This window comes from Morchella sextelata, assembly GCF_020137385.1.
Source record: "Morchella sextelata strain SCLS chromosome Unknown scls_19, whole genome shotgun sequence".
In the NCBI taxonomy this organism is placed as follows: domain Eukaryota; kingdom Fungi; phylum Ascomycota; class Pezizomycetes; order Pezizales; family Morchellaceae; genus Morchella; species Morchella sextelata.
The window spans coordinates 1104949-1125987 of record NW_025408634.1 but is presented as its reverse complement, the minus strand read 5'-3'; the positions used below and the strand labels follow the sequence as shown (position 1 = coordinate 1125987).

At 46.8% G+C, this 21039-nt stretch overlaps 4 protein-coding genes across 4 annotated transcripts; 3 read left to right on the top strand and 1 right to left on the bottom strand.

Annotated features, from left to right (window-relative positions):
- H6S33_005183 (uncharacterized protein) lies at positions 1-7350 on the top strand (the record flags this gene model as incomplete). Its single annotated transcript, XM_044836541.1, has 9 exons — positions 1-193; positions 291-377; positions 433-825; positions 882-1681; positions 1831-2427; positions 2484-3348; positions 3399-6695; positions 6750-7234; positions 7297-7350. The coding sequence occupies 9 exons, from the start codon at positions 1-3 to the stop codon at positions 7348-7350; spliced, it is 6771 nt and encodes a 2256-aa protein (XP_044690396.1).
- Positions 7351-8193: 843 nt separating this feature from the next.
- On the top strand, positions 8194-10097 carry H6S33_005182 (uncharacterized protein; the record flags this gene model as incomplete). The annotated part of the gene is made up of 7 exons (XM_044836540.1): positions 8194-8204; positions 8278-8560; positions 8623-8827; positions 8881-9069; positions 9155-9328; positions 9424-9448; positions 9512-10097. 7 exons carry the CDS (start codon positions 8194-8196, stop codon positions 10095-10097), a joined length of 1473 nt encoding a protein of 490 aa, XP_044690395.1.
- A 1060-nt stretch (positions 10098-11157) lies between these two features.
- H6S33_005181 (uncharacterized protein) lies at positions 11158-12021 on the top strand (the record flags this gene model as incomplete). Its single annotated transcript, XM_044836539.1, has 1 exon — positions 11158-12021. The coding sequence occupies one exon, from the start codon at positions 11158-11160 to the stop codon at positions 12019-12021; it is 864 nt and encodes a 287-aa protein (XP_044690394.1).
- A 2092-nt stretch (positions 12022-14113) lies between these two features.
- On the bottom strand, positions 14114-20934 carry H6S33_005180 (uncharacterized protein; the record flags this gene model as incomplete). Its single annotated transcript, XM_044836538.1, has 3 exons — positions 14114-14633; positions 14694-20543; positions 20666-20934. The coding sequence occupies 3 exons, from the start codon at positions 20932-20934 to the stop codon at positions 14114-14116; spliced, it is 6639 nt and encodes a 2212-aa protein (XP_044690393.1).
- Positions 20935-21039: the final 105 nt, after the last annotated feature.

The following is a 21039-nucleotide window of genomic DNA, read 5'->3' as shown; positions in this document are numbered from 1 at the left end:
ATGTCCAAAGATGGCCAGAAAAAGTCTTTGATTGTGCCCCACCGGCCGGTTGCGGCCAAATTCGTGGGAAAGGATGGTAAAGTATCTTCTCAAGAATGCCTCATGACACTTGAGTTGCAAGATGGAAGTGCCTACCAAGGGTTCTCTTTTGGAGCCGAAAAGAGCGTGTCTGGAGAATTGGTTTTCCAAACAGGTAATTGATCATGTGATAGCATTGGTTTTCTTGCTTTTGTATTCCATTTACGAGGAATGATCTTTGGGGACGTTTTCTGACAGTTTGCCACTTCTAGGAATGGTGGGATATACGGAAACGATCACTGATCCTTCCTACCGGGGTCAGATTCTGGTTATGACCTTTCCCCTCGTTGGAAACTATGGTAGACCTTATCCTACCTAAATGTTGCAATTAAATAATACTGATTTCAAATTTAGGTGTACCTTCTAGAGATACCATGGACGAGCTCCTTGGATCTTTGTCTCCGTACTTTGAATCCAAGGAAATCCACGTCGCGGGAATGATCTGTGCTTCTTATGCAGGAGAAGACTACAGCCACTACCTTGCGGAAAGCTCATTGGGAACATGGTTGAAGGAGCAGGGTGTTCCTGCCATCTATGGCGTTGACACCAGGGCTCTTACCAAGAAGATCCGGACCCAAGGAAGTATGCTCGGAAAGATGATGCTTCAAAAGAGCACTAGTGTTGGAGAGAAAATTGCTAGTGGTTTGAGTTCTATCGTTGGCACGAAGGGTGTAAGCCAAGATTGGCGAAATGACTTCGAGGAGGTGGATTGGGTTGACCCCAACGTTAAGAATCTTGTCGCCGAAGGTAATTTACGTGCCAGTATCCATCTCCCTATTAGTTGCTAATAGCTGGTGCAATAGTTTCCATCAAGGAGCCAAAAATCTTCTCGCCACCTGCGGATAAAGCTTTGAAGCGACCCGATGGCAAGATTGTCCGTATCCTCTTCGTCGATGTTGGCGGAAAGAACAACCAGCTCCGTTGCTTTCTTTCTCGAGGTGTAGAAGTCAAGGCTGTTCCTTGGGACTATGATATCTCCCAGGAAGATGGGGAATACGACGGTCTTTTTATCAGTAACGGACCCGGTGACCCAGCGACTCTCTCCAAGACGGTAAAGAACCTTGAAAAGGCTCTCGCCGATGCTAAGACTCCCATTTTTGGTATTTGTCTTGGTCATCAGCTTCTTGCCCGAGCGGCTGGCGCAGAGACGAAGAAAATGAAGTTCGGTAACAGAGGGCATAATATCCCTTGCACCAACCTCATCTCCGGGCGATGCTACATTACCTCTCAAAACCATGGTTTTGCGGTTGACACCGAAACATTGAAAAACGGCTGGGAAGAGCTGTTTGTCAACGCCAACGATGGTTCGAACGAGGGTATCTGGCACACACAAAAGCCGTTCTTCAGTGTCCAGTTCCATCCGGAGAGCACCCCCGGCCCCAAAGACACCGAATTCCTCTTCGATGTTTTCCTCAACGCCGTGAAGAAGACTTTGGGCCCCAAAAAGAGCACTGCCATGAACACTCCCGTGGAAATGCCTGGTGGCCTCCTCGCTGATAATGAGAAGGTGTACCCTAAGGTTTCAGTAAAGAAAGTTCTTGTCCTGGGCAGTGGAGGTTTGAGTATTGGACAGGCCGGAGAGTTTGACTATTCCGGAAGTCAGGTACGTAAATCTAGATATCTGGAACTCATGATCCACTAGTTTTTCTCTGGTAGAGATCTTGGAGCGCATAGTACAACTTCTTTCGGTCCGGAGAAGCTATGCACAGCGTACTAGTATTTCGGGATTTGATAAACTAACAAATTCAACAGGCAATCAAAGCTCTCAAGGAAGAGGGAATTTACACTATTCTAATTAACCCCAACATTGCTACTATTCAAACCTCCAAGGGTCTTGCAGACAAGGTCTACTTCCTTCCCGTAACGGCTGAGTTTGTACGAAAGGTCATCATCCACGAACGACCAGATTCAATTTACGTTACCTTTGGTGGCCAAACCGCTCTACAAGTCGGTATTGAGCTTAAGGACGAATTCGAAAAACTTGGAGTCCGGGTTCTTGGTACGCCCATCGAGACAATCATCCAGACCGAGGACAGAGAGCTTTTTGCCAGGGCCATGGAGGAGATTGGCGAGAAGTGTGCCAAGTCCGCATCCGCCTCATCAGTCGAGGAAGCTTTGAAGGTGGTCAAGGACATCAAATTTCCAGTGATCGTTCGTGCTGCCTACGCTCTTGGTGGTCTTGGAAGTGGTTTTGCAAACAATGAGGAAGAGTTGGTTGATCTATGCAACAAGGCATTTGCCGCAAGCCCACAGGTGCTCATCGAGAAGTCTATGAAGGGTTGGAAAGAGATTGAGTACGAGGTTGTTCGAGATTGCCGCGATAACTGCATCACCGTGTGCAATATGGAGGTAAGGTTTACTTTTCTGAGCACTAGCGCAGGAAACTAATTGCTACTTCTTTTAAGAATTTTGATCCTCTCGGAATCCATACAGGTGATTCAATTGTCGTTGCACCATCTCAAACCTTGTCAGATGAAGACTACAATATGCTACGAACAACAGCAGTTAATGTCATCAGGCACTTGGGTGTTATTGGTGAATGTAACATTCAATATGCGCTTAACCCCTTCTCCAAGGAATACTGCATTATTGAGGTCAACGCCCGTCTTTCCAGGTCCTCGGCTTTGGCTTCAAAGGCTACTGGATACCCGCTTGCGTTCATTGCTGCCAAATTGGGTCTTGGAATCCCTCTCAATGAAATCAAGAACTCTGTCACTAAGGTCACATGTGCCTGTTTCGAGCCTTCTCTTGATTACGTTGTAGTCAAGATCCCGCGTTGGGATTTGAAAAAATTCACTCGCGTCTCTACCCTTCTTTCTTCTTCGATGAAGAGTGTCGGGGAGGTCATGAGTATTGGTCGTACTTTCGAGGAGGCAATCCAAAAGGCCATTCGGGCAATCGATTTCCACAATATTGGTTTCAACCAAACCCAGGCCTTGATGAGTATCGACCAGGAGTTGCAGACCCCCTCTGATCAAAGATTGTTTGCTATTGCGAACGCTATGCACCAAGGCTATACCGTGGACAGAATTTGGCAACTCACCCAAATTGACAAATGGTTCTTGAATAAGCTCATGGGACTGATTGACTTCGGTAAAATCATGAGCACTTTCAACGCCTCGACTATCACTGCTCCACTTTTCAGACAGGCAAAACAGTTGGGATTTTCAGACAGGCAATTGGCTGAGTTTTGGGGCTCCAACGAAGTTGCGGTTAGGAGGTTGCGTGTTGAACAGGGTATCATGCCCATTGTAAAACAGATCGATACTGGTAAGCTCCAACCTTTCGATATAGCTATAAACATTCTAATCGTAATTTAGTCGCTGCGGAATTCCCTGCTTTCACCAATTACCTTTACATGACTTATAATGGCATTGAACACGACGTGGATTTCAATGATAAGGGTGTCATGGTTCTTGGTTCCGGTGTTTACAGAATTGGATCTTCCGTCGAATTCGATTGGTGTGCTGTTCGTGCTGTCAGGACTCTTCGTTCGAAGGGTGTCAAGACAATCATGGTCAATTACAATCCTGAGACTGTCAGTACTGATTATGATGAGGCCGATAAACTTTACTTCGAGAACATCAACCTCGAAACTATCCTCGATATTTACCAGCTTGAATCATCAAGTGGTGTGATCATTGCAATGGGTGGTCAAACTCCCAACAACATTGCTCTTCCACTGCACCGCCTGAACGTCAAGATCTTGGGCACTTCACCTGAGATGATTGACAGTGCCGAGAACCGGTACAAGTTTTCTCGCATGTTGGATAGAATTGAGGTGGACCAGCCAGCTTGGAAGGAACTCACCAGTATTGAAGAAGCTGCCGAATTTTGCGAGAAGGTTACTTATCCTGTATTGGTTCGCCCGTCCTACGTGCTCTCTGGCGCGGCTATGAACACCGTATACTCAAAAGACGATCTCGCAAATTATCTCAACCAGGCAGCCGATGTCTCAAAAGAACACCCTGTGGTCATCACCAAGTACATTGAAAATGCCAAGGAGATTGAGATGGATGCTGTGGCCAAAGATGGAAAGATGATTATGCATTTCATTTCGGAGCATGTTGAGAATGCTGGTGTTCATTCAGGTGATGCTACGTTAATTCTGCCCCCACAGGATTTGGACCCGGAGACTGTGCGGAGAATCGAAGAGGCCACCAGAAAGATTGGAAACGCTCTTAATGTCACTGGTCCATTCAACATTCAGTTCATTGCAAAGGACAACGAGATCAAGGTGATTGAGTGCAATGTCAGAGCCTCACGATCATTCCCATTTGTTTCCAAGGTCATGGGCGTAGATCTTATCGAGATGGCAACTAAGGCAATCATGGGACTTCCAGTGGATGCTTATCCCACTATTGATATTCCAAAAGACTATGTTGGAATCAAGGTACCACATTTCAGTTTCTCCCGTTTGTCGGGTGCGGATCCAGTTCTTGGTGTGGAAATGGCCTCTACCGGTGAGGTTGCATGTTTTGGTCGCGATAAATTCGAGGCGTACCTCAAGGCCCTGCTCTCTACTGGGTTCCGTTTGCCTAAGAAGAACATTCTCTTGTCCATTGGTTCCTTCAAGGAAAAGATGGAGATGCTTCCATCTGTCAAGAAGCTACACCAGCTCGGATACAAGCTCTTCGCGACCGCCGGTACTGCGGATTTCATCCAAGAGCACGGAATCCCCGTCCAGTATCTCGAGGTTCTTGGTGAAGGTGCACCTGGAGAGTCAAATGACCAAAAGTCTGAATACTCTTTGATGCAGCATTTGGCCAACAACTTGATCGATTTGTATATCAACTTGCCTTCTGCCAATAGGTTCCGTAGACCTGCTTCATACATGTCTAGAGGTTACCAAACCAGACGTATGGCCGTCGATTACCACACTCCTCTGGTCACCAATGTCAAGAACGCGAAGCTACTGATTGAGGCTATTGCTCGTGGCTTTAAACTGGATGTCGATACTGTTGACTATCAAACAAGTCACCGCACTATCACACTCCCTGGCCTTGTGAACATCGCCGCTTTTGTTCCTGGCCTAGCCAAAGAAGGCAGCAAAGATTTCGAGCGTGTCACTAAAGAGTCTATTGCTTCTGGATTCTCAATGATTAGAGTGTTGCCCCTCGGTGTCGAGAATAGTCTGACAGATGCCAAAGCCTTGCAGACGGCCCAGGCGAACAGCAAGAAGGCTCATTGTGATTTTAACTTTTCTGTTGCAGCTACATCGACCAACGCTCAGCAGCTAGGCCAGCTTACCACCCAAGTCGGTTCTCTTTTCATTCCTTTCAACCATCTTTCTGGCAACATAAACAAAGTAGCAGCGGTCACTTCTCATTTCGAGGTTTGGCCTGCACAAAAGCCTATAATGACTGATGCGAAAACCACGGACTTGGCCTCGATACTGCTTCTTGCCAGTCTTCACAACCGCAATGTCCACGTTACCAGTGTGACAACAAAGGACGACATCCGATTGATTGCCTTGAGTAAGGAAAAGGGTCTTAAGGTTACATGTGATGTTGCTGTCTATGCTCTCTTTTTGACGCAAGAGGATTATCCTGAGTGTACCTCACTCCCGACAGTCAAGGACCAAAAGGCACTTTGGGAGAACTTGGCCAGCATTGACTGCTTCTCCGTGGGAAGCTTGCCCTATCAATTGGCTCACGAAACCAAAAATGGACCTTGCCCTTCTGTTGGGATTGTCGACTCGCTTCCTCTATTGATCACTGCCGTATGTGATGGTCTCTTGACTATTGAGGATGTTAAGCTTCGCCTGCACGATAATCCAAAGGCAATTTTCGAGCTCCATGATCAGCCTCTGTGCTCTGTAGAGGTTGAAATGGACAGATCATATATCCTGCAACCATCCGAAGTCTGGTCTCCTCTTGTCGGACGCAAGCTCAAGGCGACTGTAAAGAGGGTTACTTTTGAAAACACAACTGTCACTCTTGACGGCCGTGTGAACAGCGATGGAACACTTGGATCGCAGGCTTCTGTCACATTCCACAACCCGGTTTCTAACGCTCCAGCTGCGGCTCCTGAGCCTTCCCGTGCTCCGGAGGCTTCTCATGCCCGCCAGATCTTAAGCCCGAATTTGATGGCACGTATGCATTCCGTAAGTAACGAGATGCCATCGCTTCATGTAGGAAGTCCTATGGTAGAGGCAGTACCAAGCCTTCCCTCTCAAATATTGCCGCCAGTACCTATGGTATCTCCATCACTACAGGAGCTTCTGTCTCGGGAGAACATGTTCAAGCGCCGCCATATTCTTTCTGTCAGCCAATTCAACCGTGCGGACCTGCACCATCTCTTCACTGTTGCACAGGAGATGAGACTCGCTGTTGAGCGTTGGGGAATCATTGATCTTCTTAAAGGCCGCCTGCTCTGCACCATGTTCTTTGAGCCATCTACCCGCACTTCTGCATCTTTTGACGCCGCTATGCAACGCCTTGGAGGACGAACTGTAGCTATCTCAGCTGCACACTCGAGCCAGGTTAAGGGTGAAACCCTGCAGGATACTATCCGTACTCTTGCGTGTTACGGTGATGCTGTTGTGTTGAGACACCCAGATGAATCCAGTGCTGCCACAGCTGCTAGATTCTCGCCAGTTCCTATCATCAATGGAGGTAAGAGACTAATATATATTCTCCCATGAATTAGATTGTTGACATATTTTATAGGAAACGGTAGTCTTGAACACCCTACTCAGGCGTTCCTTGACCTCTTTACGATCCGTGAGGAATTGGGAACCGTCAATGGTCTTACAATCACCTTTGTGGGAGATCTTAAATTCGGCCGCCCAGTGCACTCCCTAGCGAAGCTTCTCCAGCATTATCACGTCCGTATCAAATTTGTCTCTCCCCCGCAGCTCGCTATGCCGCCAACGATCATCGAAGCTCTCCGAGCTTCTGGCATGACTATCGAAACATACACTGAGCTTACATCTGATGTTGTTGCCAACTCCGATGTGCTTTACTGCACGCGTGTTCAGAAGGAACGCTTTGATGATCTATCTGAATTCGAGAAATTGAAGAACAGCTTCGTGATTGACAATGCGGTTATGAAGAATGCGAAGAGCCATATGGTTGTTATGCACCCATTGCCAAGGAATGCGGAAATTGGGGAAGAATTGGACTTTGATCAAAGGGCAGCTTATTTCAGACAGGTAATATTTTATTCCTTAACATCTCTCAAAAACTTTGATCAGTTGCTAACAGGTCGCAATAGATGAGGTACGGGCTTTACTGCAGGATGGCTCTGCTTGCGTTGGTCATGGTGTAGACGGACGATGTGATGTTTCATTGGTTGAACAGGAATTGTGGCTGGTTTCTTTTTGTTCCTTTATTTATTTTTCGTTGAGTTTTTATTATCACTTGGGTTTTACAAATAGATAAGTCTGTTTCAAACGTTTATTTTCCCGTGGGCACAATTCTAGCTATTTTCCCTACCTTCCGTTCTAGCGTATCCACGAAAAACCATGAGTTGACTTTTCTTTTGACGAGCAAATATACTTAGAGTAAACCCCCCAAGCTACAAAGTAGGGATAAAGGAAGTGTTTAATAGAAAATGATACCATTGATATTACGGTTCAATGCTTCCCTATATCAGCTATCCCTTGGACGGATGAAAGTTGTCAAACGTGCGACCACACTCTTTCAGCTATCACTAGCTTAATATGGCAATTGTTCGAAATTCTTGATTGGCTCTGTTGTTATTGCCAACCGTAAAAAGCAAGATAATTCCCTTACTAAGTGGTGCACGGTCCAGGTCGCGAATTTGACAACTTTCATCCGTCCAAGGGATAAGCGCATTTTCTACTGATAATACACCTAGTGCAAGTACAGCGGTGGGTAATAAGTGATGGAACGCCCTGAGACACAGTGATACCTGTTTTAGGTAAAACGCCACCAACATACGGTGTTTGCAGGTATAACTGTACCTCAGGGCGTTCCATCACTTATTACCAACCGCTGTACATACAATAAGCCAATCATGCATGATCAGGCTGGTGCGCGAGACAACTCAGCTAAACCCAGCCTCATCGTACAGAAAGGTTTTCTTCACTCTAAACCTTATAATTGTTATCTCTACATGATACACCTAACCCTTTCAGCATAGACGAACATGAGTACTCGGTCGGTATTACTTTTGTGCGTTTCTCTTCTACTATATGCGCTAGCTAACATACTGTTACTCGCATAAAACTAGTCAACCGATTGAGCCTTGGGTTCTTGCCCGAGAGAGGTATCTCAGCACGCTCACAGATGAGCAAAAACAACTCTTTGTTTGCGCTTCGCTGGAGAATTTTTTCTACACTACAGCTGCTGAGCAGAGAAGCTACCAAGAAAACAGCAAAGCCATCGCTTGGATAACAAAGTTGAAGCCATTGATTGATGCAATCAGCAATTACGGAACAGCTCTGGATGTTTTCTCAAATACGTATTCACTTATCATGTGTCCCCTCTGGGGAGGCATAAGAGTCTTGCTACAAGTGACTCCACTCCACATTTTGGGTTTTTATTTTGATGGATAGACTTTACTGAACGATAACAGATTGCAAAGGAATTCCAAAGCTACTTCGGAGGATTAGTCGACATGCTCGCCAAAATCGGCGACGTTCTTCCAAATTTTCGTGTTTATGAAAGGATATTTGCAGGTCACCCTGCATTAATTAATGCTCTATCGGAGGTTTACCTTGATGTGATCAAGTTCTGCTCAAAAGTGAAGGATATATTTTTAAAGGCGAAGTCAAAAAAAGGTAATTACTATGACCTCCAATACAAAGTGACAATTGTTCTAAATAGGTAATAGGAATTTTGGCAATCAACATCAAAATCTTGTGGCGGTCTTTTAATAAGCAGTTCGGAGATGTAGTAGAGTGCTTTCAAAGACACAAAAAAAATGTGGAAGATCAAGCTCTAGTGGCGCATATGATCGAAGCAGACAATGCGAAGCAGGAAAGACAACTCGAAAAAGCGCAGCAACTTGTACTTCAGAAAGGTATGGCTCAACATATTCATGGGGCACATCATTTCTTTTAGTTGCATGATACATTATTTGATATATTTAATATTGATATATATAGAGATGAAGCGACAGCGACTTTTGAAAAGACTGTCGAATGTAGACCACCAATCTAGGCATCGAAAGCTATGTAAAACACGGCACGAGAACACGGGAACCTGGATATTGAAGGCAAAGCAATACCTAGAGTGGACTTCAAAAACCGGTTCTTGTTGTCTCTGGTGCTACGGTATACGTGAGTTATTCGCGCTTACCCCATCATCAAAATCCCGTGACCTTGCAGATCTTATAGTATAGGTCCAGAGTACTGATGCCTTTCGTTTGAAACAGCTGGTTCCGGAAAGACAACACTTATGTATGTATTAAAATTGTACTACTGTGATAAGCACTTTTCAGCTGAACAATCGTTTCTTATTAGGACATCCGTGGTTGACAAACTCATAGCTGACGCCTCATCCCCTGGGGCGCCAGTTGTGGTTTATTTTTATTGCGATTATTCTAATGTGGATTCGCTAGATGTTAATAGGATCGTGGAGAATTTCATCTTGCAACTAGTGTCAACTAAAAGCGAAATACCCGAGGAATTGGAATCCATCCTCCTTGACGCCTATACAGGAATAAGGAAACCGGATTTTGATGAGTTATTGGATATCTTATTATCGACAATCAAGTTTTTCGGTAATATCTATATTATTCTCGACGGGATTGACGAATGCACTGGCAGCAATCGTACTAGTGTTTTGAAGGTTGTTCATTCGATTATGGCGCCGGGCCCAACCGTTGTTAAACTTTTGCTTGCAAGTCGCGCAGACGTTGATCTTGAGAAAGCCTTCAATACTTGTTTGTGTTTGCAAATTTCAGGAAACGACATTTCGGCAGATATAGAAACTTTCGTTGATAGTATCATTTCGGAAAAACTTGCATCTGGTGCTCTTACTGTGCGGAATCCGGCATTGGTTGGGGATATTTCAAGGGCTCTGACTAATGGCGCTCAGGGGATGTAAGATTCCCAGCCTATTTCTGTTTCAGCTACTCATATATTAGATACACTAACTTACTTCATTCAGGTTTATATGGGTTACCTTTCAAATCGAAGACCTTTGCGAGGCAACATGCGATAGCGGTATCCGAACAGTACTTCAAAACCTTCCAACAGGACTCGTGGAAACTTATAATCGAGCTTTACGGAAAATACACATAAAGAATCCGGCCACGACCTTATTCGTTCAAAAAATCTTCAAGTGGATTACTTGTGCGAGGCGCCCTCTGGCCATAGACGAAATTAAGGAAGCCATATCCATTTCCCCAGGAGACAAAAATCTGAATTCAGATAATATTACAACGGACGACTCGAGAATTATTCAGGCCTGTGCGAATCTTGTGGTGTTCGACAGTGACGATAGAACAATTCGATTTGCACATTACAGTGTCAAAGAATTTCTGCTTTGTGCCCCAAATCATGACGAAAGCATCTCAAACGTACATTTTCAGCTTGTCGATGCTGAGCGTGAGGCCGGGGAAATATGTGTTACGTACCTTTCCTTTCAAAGTTTCGGGATGCAAGTCGCGAGAACTACCACGCACGATCCCAACACTTCTAACTGGGATTTGAATCTTTTGAATTCGTCGTTCTTGTTTGGGAACTCTTACCTTGGATGGTTTGGTAGCGCTATTATTAGTGGATGGGCACGTTTTAGAGGCTACAAAAAAACCCAAAGCGGTTCAAAGATAGATTGGAACGAATACTTAAGAAAAGCACCATCTCAACCACCCAAATCAGAGCTCTTTCAGAAATATCGGCTTCTCAACTACGTCATTGAAAACTGGGCTGATCATACAATCGGGTTTTCGGATACCGACAAATTGTGGCTTAATTTCGAAAGTTTGGCTCTAGAAAGGGAACTATCCTTCAGCTTTCGGCCCTGGGGAGATATAATAACTATCAAGAGTCTCCCTTACATGCCGATGGTTCTATGGGCAACAGAAAAGGGACACGGGCCGTTACTAAAGCTCCTTTTGAGCCCACCTAGAGGCCCTAGCCTAAGTGTATATCTCGATCAGAAGATGGAAGAAGATTTAAAGCTATCTGTTGCGGCATTGCATCGATCAGTCATAACTGGACAGGATACATGCACCAAGCTGCTACTAGACAACACGAGATTCGAACCTATCTATTTAAACTCGGCGCTTGATTTAGCGGTCAAAAGCAGACACGGCCCCATTATCCATTTGTTACTAGATCATGGAGGCAAGCCCTACTCTCTAATAACCAATGATACTACACGTGCACTGCATATAGCAGCCAGACAAGGGGATGATATAATAGTTGCATATCTTCTAGAAAGGGGTGATGGTATAGATATTATAGAAGAAGACGGATCGACAGCGCTCCACTGGGAAGCTAATAAAGGGCACGATAAGGTGGTTCAATGTCTTCTGGATGGCGGTGCTGGTATCGATATTGCAACAAAGGCCGCCGGATGGACAGCGCTCCACTTGGCAGCCCAAGAAGGGCATGATAAGGTGGTTCAATGTCTTCTGGATGGCGGTGCCGGTATAGATATTGCAACAAAGGCCGACGGATGGACAGCGCTCCACTTGGCAGCTGATAAAGGGCACGATAAGGTGGTTCAATGTCTTCTGGATGGCGGTGCTGGTATCGATATTGCAACAAAGGCCGCCGGGTGGACAGCGCTCCACTGGGCAGCCAATAAAGGGCACGATAAGGTGGTTCAATGTCTTCTGGACGGTGGCGCTCGCGAAGATATTACGAACCGCTATGGATATACAGCACCCAAGTTGGCGAACCAGATGATCAATCCGAAAATTATTAGGTCATTACAAAAAGGGAGGATCGATACAGGACAAGAAGAAGATTCTGATTCTGATTCTTATTATGATTTCGACCCTAATCCAGAAACCTCTTGATAATGGAGCTACAACTGCCTAAGGTAAATTTCCAAACCATGCTATAAGCTCCAAGATGGAGTAATCATTGATGCTAATCATACGAAGGTGGTAAATATATAGCCTCAATTGATTTCCCTCTCAAATACTTAGCGTCAGCCAATCAATGTTTGAAAATGTGACGTCTGGACCGGCAGGACATGAATGGAGAGATAATGTTATTTACGTATTTTATTTCCGTTGATCCCTTTGATATTCTTACGTCTTTTATTACTTGGTATATCCATTTCATATATATTTCTGTTAGGAAGGAGCATTATATTGGATCGTAACTATCCTGGTTTGTTTTTCTCTCTCTCCCATTTTTATTAACCTTTTATTGATGGAATTACTTATTTATTTCTTAAGTATACTCGGCCCTCTTGTCTTCATTATGTAAGTTTATCTACTTAATTGCAATGGTTATTTAGAGAATGACCTCTTCACGACTAGACGTCGTGCAACTAGCATTAAATCTCCTTCCGGTACTAAAGACCAACCATATAGCTTGAGTACATATAGATACATACATCTAGCACTCAAAGTGAGTACCCGAAATAAATTTAGTTTTTTCTTTTTTCTCTTTTTTTCTTTTTTTTCTCTTTTTTTTTGGGGGGGGGGGGGACGCCTCAAAAGTAAATCTGTCGATTTTCTAAGCACCTACCGTACGTTTAGTTCTAGGCTGGTCAATGGGTACGTAAGCATGAGGGTCGAGAATCTATACCGTGGCCGGGTATGTGTGATGAATGCATCGGGAGATGACATTGACCCGGCTTCCCAAAGAATTTCTATCCGTTTTAGCTACATTTATGTATCGAATTAACACTCCGGCGGTACCGGGTTAGACCCGAGACGTATGAACGCCGGTACCGGGCGAGTTGTCGGGCGAGTCGGGCTGGCCAGCTAGCTCAATCCCCTAGCTCATATCAACCGGGCCAGCTCGGGCCTATTTGAAAAACCGAGCCTATCGTTTTACTCAAGCTCACAAAGACAGTCACCACCACCTTCGCGTAGTGCTGTCTATAATCTATACATGTGCTAGCTCGGACTCTTTTCCTTAATACATGAGCTTAGCCAGGCTCGAGCCGAGTTAATCTATACTGTCGAGTGGAGTATGAAAGGCCATGAATACTAGACTAGAGGCATGAGATCAGGGCTATCAAAGACCTTTCTTACTTTTTTACTGCTAGACTCTTTTCCAACGGCCCGTGAGCGTGTCATTTCTTGGCGAAAGAAATCTTGTTTCCTCGATCATTGACCACCGGCTCAAAACTCGAACCGATTCGGCTTAGTGCGGCTCGTGAGCGAACATCTCTTCTGACTTGCCAAACTGCTCATATCTCCCTATATATGCTGGCCACAGACCTCCGATACAGTCATTCACCGTCGCTTGACGAATACTGCCACTGGACGAACAGGGGACTTTGGGCCAATAGAAATTAAAAGGACTGGAGATCTCGCAGCTTGGCTGTTGCTTGCCATACTTGGAATCCCTGTTCGTCAAGTGGCAGTATTCGTCAAGAGACGGTGAACAACTGTAGCTTCTAGCTTCGTCTTATGATCTTGTCTTTGGTCTCGATTTCATAAGTGGAGCTCCGGAAGCGAGCATAAATCTTAGGGTAGGGCTACTTTTGGGTCAGCTAATCAGGTTCAAGGGAAGCATGATTTCTGACAAGTATCGTCCGTAAGGAATATCAACTACCGAGGATTTGTTGGAGCACCTCAATACTCAAAGGAGCGAAAAACTTTGGAAATATCTCGATGCAGCGCCGGATATTGGTTGATCATGAAATCTATAGCATAGCACCGCGCACGTTTCTTCTGCTCGGATATCCAGTACAAGAAATTTTGTGAAAGGTAAATAAATAAACCGTTACATTAAGACATCTATCCGTGCCCACACCTTCCCCCGTCACCTAATATATCATACAAAGCAAAAGCATGTCATCCTTCATTTTTTTCTGCTAGATCCTATCCAATTTGCAACGCTACCAGCCCCATACCGAAAAGAAATACAAAAAAGGGGGCAAATGGTAAAAAAAGAAACCCACACAAACTAAGCTTTTAGGTATAGCTATTCATCATCCTCTTCCTCCTCCTCATCTTCATCCATACCCTCTGCCGCATCAATCTCGAATTCTTGCTCTTGATCCACGCCAATGTAACTATCGCTCATCAAGTACAGCTTCAACTCATGCTTGCCAGGGGTTGGAACGACGTATTCCAGCCTGACATCCAGTTTCTTTCCAATGGTGATTCTCTTGATGGCCAGTAAGTTCTTTGTCGCTTGCTCTCCGACAACAAGCCACCAATTCTCCATCTTCGTTTGCGGGTAGAATGGTGCATGGACAGTGGTGTCAACTTCCTTGGACTCATGCTCACGCACAATCTTAACCTTGATGTAAGCTGGCGATCCTGCGACGACCGAGTCTTCATCTTCAAGCTCATATTCCATCTCAAGGTCAGGGTACTTCGTGCCCACGAAGGTTGAGATCTGGTTGAGTTGGGATTTATCGAGATTAAGATGGTTGACGAGAGTAGCGCGTTTATCATCTTCGCTCATAAACGCCATAAATTCAAAGATATCATTGATCCTGCAGACACAATTCATTAGTCATCAATTGGAGATGCAGAAAAGACGGAGGGAAACATACTCATGCTCTGTTGCAAATTTGTCCATTTCCGGACTAAAGAACGGAATTTGCTTAAGCGGACTATCCCTATCCCACATAGCCTGCACACACATTTGAGACAGCTCCATCGCGTTCATCGCGTTGATATGGCCCTCAGAACTCAACACATCCACACACGCGCTCAGTAAATTCAACACCTTTGACAACACCACTCCTTGGTCTGTTGCCAGATCCGCCGGAAGCTGCATTCTCGAAAAGTGCGCCTGGATCAATACGAATGCCTTGAAGTGTGGACTTTCGTAGTTGGGCTGTGACATCTTGACAGAGACATTATCGTAAATCCGCTTGAGCACTCGATCCTCATGGCGTCGGATCTGAATGCTTTCGAATTCTGTCGCTGAAGTAACAATTTCGAGGATACCCTTGAGCTTTGTCTTCCCTGTAAGCGAAAGAAGGAATGTCTGCATGGTGATGAAAGAGATATTATAGTAAGCCGCAATCATAGCGGCGTTGAGAGGAGTGACAGTATCATCTTCCTCATCAACATCGATGATCTTTGCCTCAGCAAGGTCTTTCAAAGTGTTCTCCACCATCTCCGACAAATGTGTGCTAAGCCCTTCATGGGATGTGTCTGTCAAGCTGTAGAAGCTCGGGTTTGCAAGCAACCTCCTGTAAAAGTAGGTGTAAGTAGACCAATCCACGGCATCTTGGGTGGATCCAATAGTTTTGGTGCTGATTTCCGTAACGAATGCGTCGTGAAGATATGCTGGCAAGTGGGATTCAATCGGCAATGCCTCGTTCAAAAACTTCCTGTAGTAGTCCTTCTTCACCGCGGGCGTCATAAGAATCGCTTTACCGCTCTTGTCTATTCCCGCTCTTGATGCCTTCCCAAACATCTGCAAAACCTCCGAGAGAGGATAATCAATATATCTGTGTTCCCTCCCTTCGAAAAATTGTGTCCCCATCACGACAACCAAAAAGGCGCTATTCTTCAACTCCCAGGCCACATCTCTACTTGCCAGAAGCACCTTGATCGCGCCGTGCTTGAACAATCCCTCGACGATGAGCTTATCGTTCTTGCATAATGCCTCGTGGTAGTATCCGATACCATGGCTCAAGCTCTCCTTCAACGCCTTCTCCTCGACGTCGTTTAAGTACTCGGTAATGTCATCCAAATCGACGTTTAGGAACTTATCCTCGTCTCCATCAGCAACGCAGTATGAAAGGATATCTAGCGCGGTAGCCCTGCACTGCTTGCGAGAAGGAACAAACACGATGACGGGTTTGTCTGCTGGAGTGCTGCAAATTGCCAGATAAGTCGGTTTTGCCATGGCGATCATCAAAGATGGCTGATGCGGTATCGTAAAAGATTGAATATGGATCTCCAATTGTGTTGGTCGATCCCGGGGGCTGAAGTTGAAAATGGTATGCTTGTCTGCCCCAATCCATTCTCCCAGATCCCTGGCGTTACTCAAGCTAACACTAAGCGCAACAATCCTCATCGGGTTCTCGGTTTGAACAGCAATATAATGCATCCTCGACACTATGATCTCGTAGTTATAGCCGTTTTGACCACCAAGCATATGCAATTCATCCGCAATGAACAGCTCCACGGTCTGCACATTCTTCCTCCTCTGCCACTGCCTGGACAACACGTCCCACTGCGCAGGCGTTGCCATGATCAAATCTCCCCTCTCGAGCAATTTCAAATCCGCACTCGTCTCTCCCGTCAACTTGACAATTTCTTTCCCACCGGCCAAGCCACTCAACCTCTCTTTCCAGTCACTGTATCTCATATCTACCAGCTCCTGGAAAGGCGCAATATACACTGCCCTTCCAGGCTCATCGTCATCCTTGCTCCAATGCCTCAGCAGGGCAAACTCGGCACACACGGTCTTTCCACTTCCGGTTGGCGCACCAATGAACACATTATCATCAGTATCGAAGAGACTCTTGAAAACCTGCGTTTGAATCTTGTTGAAGTGTCTCCAGTCTGGATAGAGCTCCATGTATTCTTTCTTTTTCAACGCCTCCACCGGCAATGGCACAAGATCTAGAAGAGGTGTGTGCGGCGGGAATTTCTCTGGCAAAATCAATTTCCGGAAAGACACTGCAAGCTTCGTTTCGGAGTGCATCCAGCGGTCAGACACAACAGTGATGAAGTAATTCGGTGGCATTGGCTCCGTCATTGGAACCGTGAACTCGACTAAATGCTCATTATTTTCGCTCTCCGCATATTGACGGCGGAGTATGAATTGGTCGTGGAACAAAATATCCTCGCCGTCGCAATCCTCCACAAGAATCCAGAAGCTCTCCGCTTGCCCATGGTATTCAACATCCCATACAAAATCCGGCGTTATTGTCAACTCCACCCTTAGCATACTCCTAGTGACGGGCTGAACCTGTGCTTGAACATCCAGCCTTGGGAACCTCTCAAGCAAGCTATGCACCAACTTTCCAGTCCTTGAGCTCGCACCACCCTTACTCGAAAAAAGCTCAGAGAGGTGGGGCACGTCCATAGTGAAATACTTGCTCCATGTAAACTCCGCCGCTCGTTCTGCCTTGTTCACAATCGGCGCTAACTGGTTAGGCGGGATAGGGAACTGCCGGAACGGCGTCATAGTGGGCCACATTCGTTTCTCGGCCATTTTACATAGGTCGAGCGCTGTTTTCGCAACACTGGCCCACCCACGCTTGAGACATATTTCGAAGATGGCACGGAGAATACGCCCCGCAGATTGTGTAACGTAAACCATATCGGCCATCAATGCGAGACCCTCGAGTTTGAGACGTGAAATATAAGCTTGGAGGAGAACGTTGATCTTTGCTTGTGGCTCCTCGATGCTCTCTTTGACAGGAATAGGCACTCGGGCCAACAGCTTTTGCAACTCGAGCCTCTCCTCAGAACGCACGGGGATGTACTTAAACTCCTCACTGAGCGAGAACACACGGAAAAGCTCGATCGGCGTGAGTGCAGGCTGAAGGTGGATGTTGTATGTCAGCATTGAGTTGTGCGAGATGTAGTAATGAGACGAGATTCTTCCAAGCTCTGTTGACTGTAGCTTTCCAGTCTTCTTGTCGTATTTAACGAGGTTACATTTTTCCAGCACCACCGCGGCAGAATGGATCAGATCCACACGCTTCTGCTCGAGCGCTTCGTCCTCGGCGTAATCTGCACCAACCGAGTAGAGGCCGGGCGACCGAATCATACGAACGTAGAGATAAGTGTACCCTAGCCACTCCACGGCTTCATCTCTACTGCGGACTGTACCCAAAACAATCTCGGCGTTCAAGTTATCCGCAAGCTTCTTCATAAACTGCGATTCGATCGGGAGCTGCTGGTTCAAGAGTGAAAGATAATACTGCATTTCTGACTGTGTGGTGATGATGATACCTTCTCCGTAAGTATCATACTGGGGTCTACCTGCACGCCCAAGCATCTGTAGCACATCCTGGGGACTCAATTCAACCCAGCTTCCCTTCTCCGGGGAGTATATTTGCGTCCCCTTGATAATGACCGTATGAGCGGGCAAATTAACACCCCAAGCCAACGTCGCAGTGCACACCAGCACCTGGATCGCCTTATCACCAAACAGATCCTCCACCGTGGTCCTGTCCGCACGGCTCATACCAGCATGATGTATCGCGAATCCGTACGGCAACAGATCCTTCAAATTTGCGTCTGTTACCTGGTCCGCCTCGTGCTGGAGCAACTCTCGAGTGCCGGCGTCCGATTTCAGGATTTGCTGGATGGTTTCTAGCTCGAGTGCTTTGTCGCGGATGTATTTGGCGGTCTTGGCGGTTTCCTTGCGGGAGTGGACGAAGATGAGCATTTGGTTGCTTGAGGCTTGCTCAATGACTTTTGTGTAGCAAACGTCGTTCATGGTCTGCAGCTGTTTGATGGCTTTTTTGTCGGTGATACCGATAAACTCTTGACGCAGTGGGCAGGGACGGAAGGTCGCATCGAAATGGAAGAGGCCGGTATTCGTGTCCACCCTCAAGAAGCTGGCGACGTCACGGTAGTTGGGTAGGGTCGCAGACAGGCCGACAAGTCTCACGGGCTCTAACGTTGTCTCCATTTTACGGATGGTACGGGAGACAATTGACTCCAGGACCGGACCACGGTCGTCATGCAGCAAATGAATCTCGTCGATAATGATGAGCCGTACCAAATTCGTGTAGGACATATCCGTCGCCTTACGAGTGATAACGTCCCATTTCTCGGGAGTAGTGACAATGATCTGAGTCTCCATTATCTGCTGCTTTGTGAGCTGCCTGTCTCCGGTTAACTCGGACACTTTGATCCCATACGGCGCGAGTCTCTTCCCAAAGTTTCCGACCTGCTCTTGCACCAACGCTTTCAGGGGAGCGATATAGACAATCTTGAAGTCGTCCAGCTTGATCTGGCCGGTGACCGGGTCTCTGTGCTTCCCAATCTCACGAGTGATTGTAAGCATTGCCACGTTTGTCTTTCCGGAACCCGTGGGCGCGCAAATGAGGAGATTTCCATCATCCTCAAACGCAGCAGGATAGCACTTTGTCTGGATTCTGTTGAGCTCTTTGCTTGTGCTAAACGGCACTCTTGCCCATTCTGGCATACTGGAGATGGGGATTGCTTTGGGCTCATTTGGGTCGATTTTTTTCTTGGGCGCCGGGACATGGATTTCCTCGTATCCCTTGAAAGTGCGCTTGGTAGAACCTTGAGGGAGCTTAACTGATGCATTCGTCATAAGATGGTTTCCCTGCTCGAAAACAAAGCTCTCTAGATCGATGGTCTTCCGCGGCTGTAGGCCGCCGGTTAGACCGGACGATTTGGCAGTAGTTTCTGGGCCTGTTGGGATCGCGGATGCAGGCACATCAATATCCATTACATCTGCTTTCCCCTTCTTACCCGCCGTCTTCCCGTCTAGATCCTCGACCTCACGGCCTCGAAGCTCGTCAAGAATCTTACGGTATCCGGTGCTTGCCATCGTCTGTTCTATTGCTGTGCGCTCTTCGGACGACTCGCCAGCGCGGGCTAGACGCGTGCACCATACTATCTTGGCATTGTTCTTCATGAGCACTTTAACAAGTTCGAAATGCTCATAGTCGAAGACCTCGATAAGCTCGTTCTCAACCTGGCGAAGAGACTTCTCAGCCTCGGGGGCCAGAATTTCGAGAACCTTTGTGGCTTTCGACGACGCAAGATGTGGATCAGGGTATTTAGCGCTGACTTGTCGTTGAAGCCAGTATGCATCGATATCGTGAGCGGGGACAATGTCCTTGTCGACTGCCTGCTTCCGGGCGTCCTTGCCCCGGTCTTTGGTTCCGCCAATGATCAATTCGTCTTCCGATTCTGCGCCCTCGGCAGCTTCCTCGGCCGGTTTCTCGGTGTCTGATGCATCGTCCATTTCTTCGTCATCCGTTGAGTCCCCGTCCCGAACCTCAAACTCGGCCGCTTCGTCCTCGTCTTCATCCTCTTTATCGAAAACAACAGCGACACCCTCCCTCTCATCTAGCTCCTCGCCGCCCGCACCATCTCCACGCCCATCCATGGCCTCGTCCTCGTCGCCAGCATTCCAATCATTAATTTTTTTCGAAAGATTTACGAGATCGGTGAATTTTTTCGAGTCCGTTTTCTCGCCGATGATGTCGTCGATGTCCCGCTTCTTGTCGAAATCCTTCTTGGAGCCGTCCTCGTCCTTTAATATCTCCAGGATCGCATCTGCCGCTGAGCGGACTACAGACTGCGGCACATCACCGCCGAGTAAGGTCGCAACAAGCGTGAGGATCAAAGAATACGCCTCCCGCGTTTCTGCGGTGCGGGGATGATACACAAGACCCAGGACGTCGTCTGTCGCCGACAGAATACTCCCGCCATAACTCGAAGCACTATAACCACCCAATTAGCAAACCACACGCCTAAGATCTCTTTCCATCCATGTTTTAACACGCGTTGCTCCAAAGCTGGAAGAGGGAGGGGGAGTTGGGATAAGGAACAATAGGCAACCTACTCTCTCTTGCGTTTCCGCTTCTCCCGGTCCAGGATATCCTTCCCTTCCTCCATGGCGTCGATGTTCAGCTTCTCCCTCTTGCTCTTCAGCTTCGCCTTCGGGGCCGTGTCGCGCAGGACGCGATCGCCCATCATCTTGATGTCCACCTTGCCCGCCATCGACTCGGGGTCTCCCGTGGCCTCATCTGTGCGCCGGTGGATGAAGCGCTTGTCCGCCTGGAGCACCAGGTTGGACATGTTCGCATACTTGTATTGGGACTGGTCCGCCATGATTGCGTCAATGCCTCAATCGAGGACTTTTGGGGGAAGCTTTCGTCGTGGTTGTGTGTGGGGATTGGAGTAGAGCAATGGATTGGAGACGTGAATTAGGTTGTG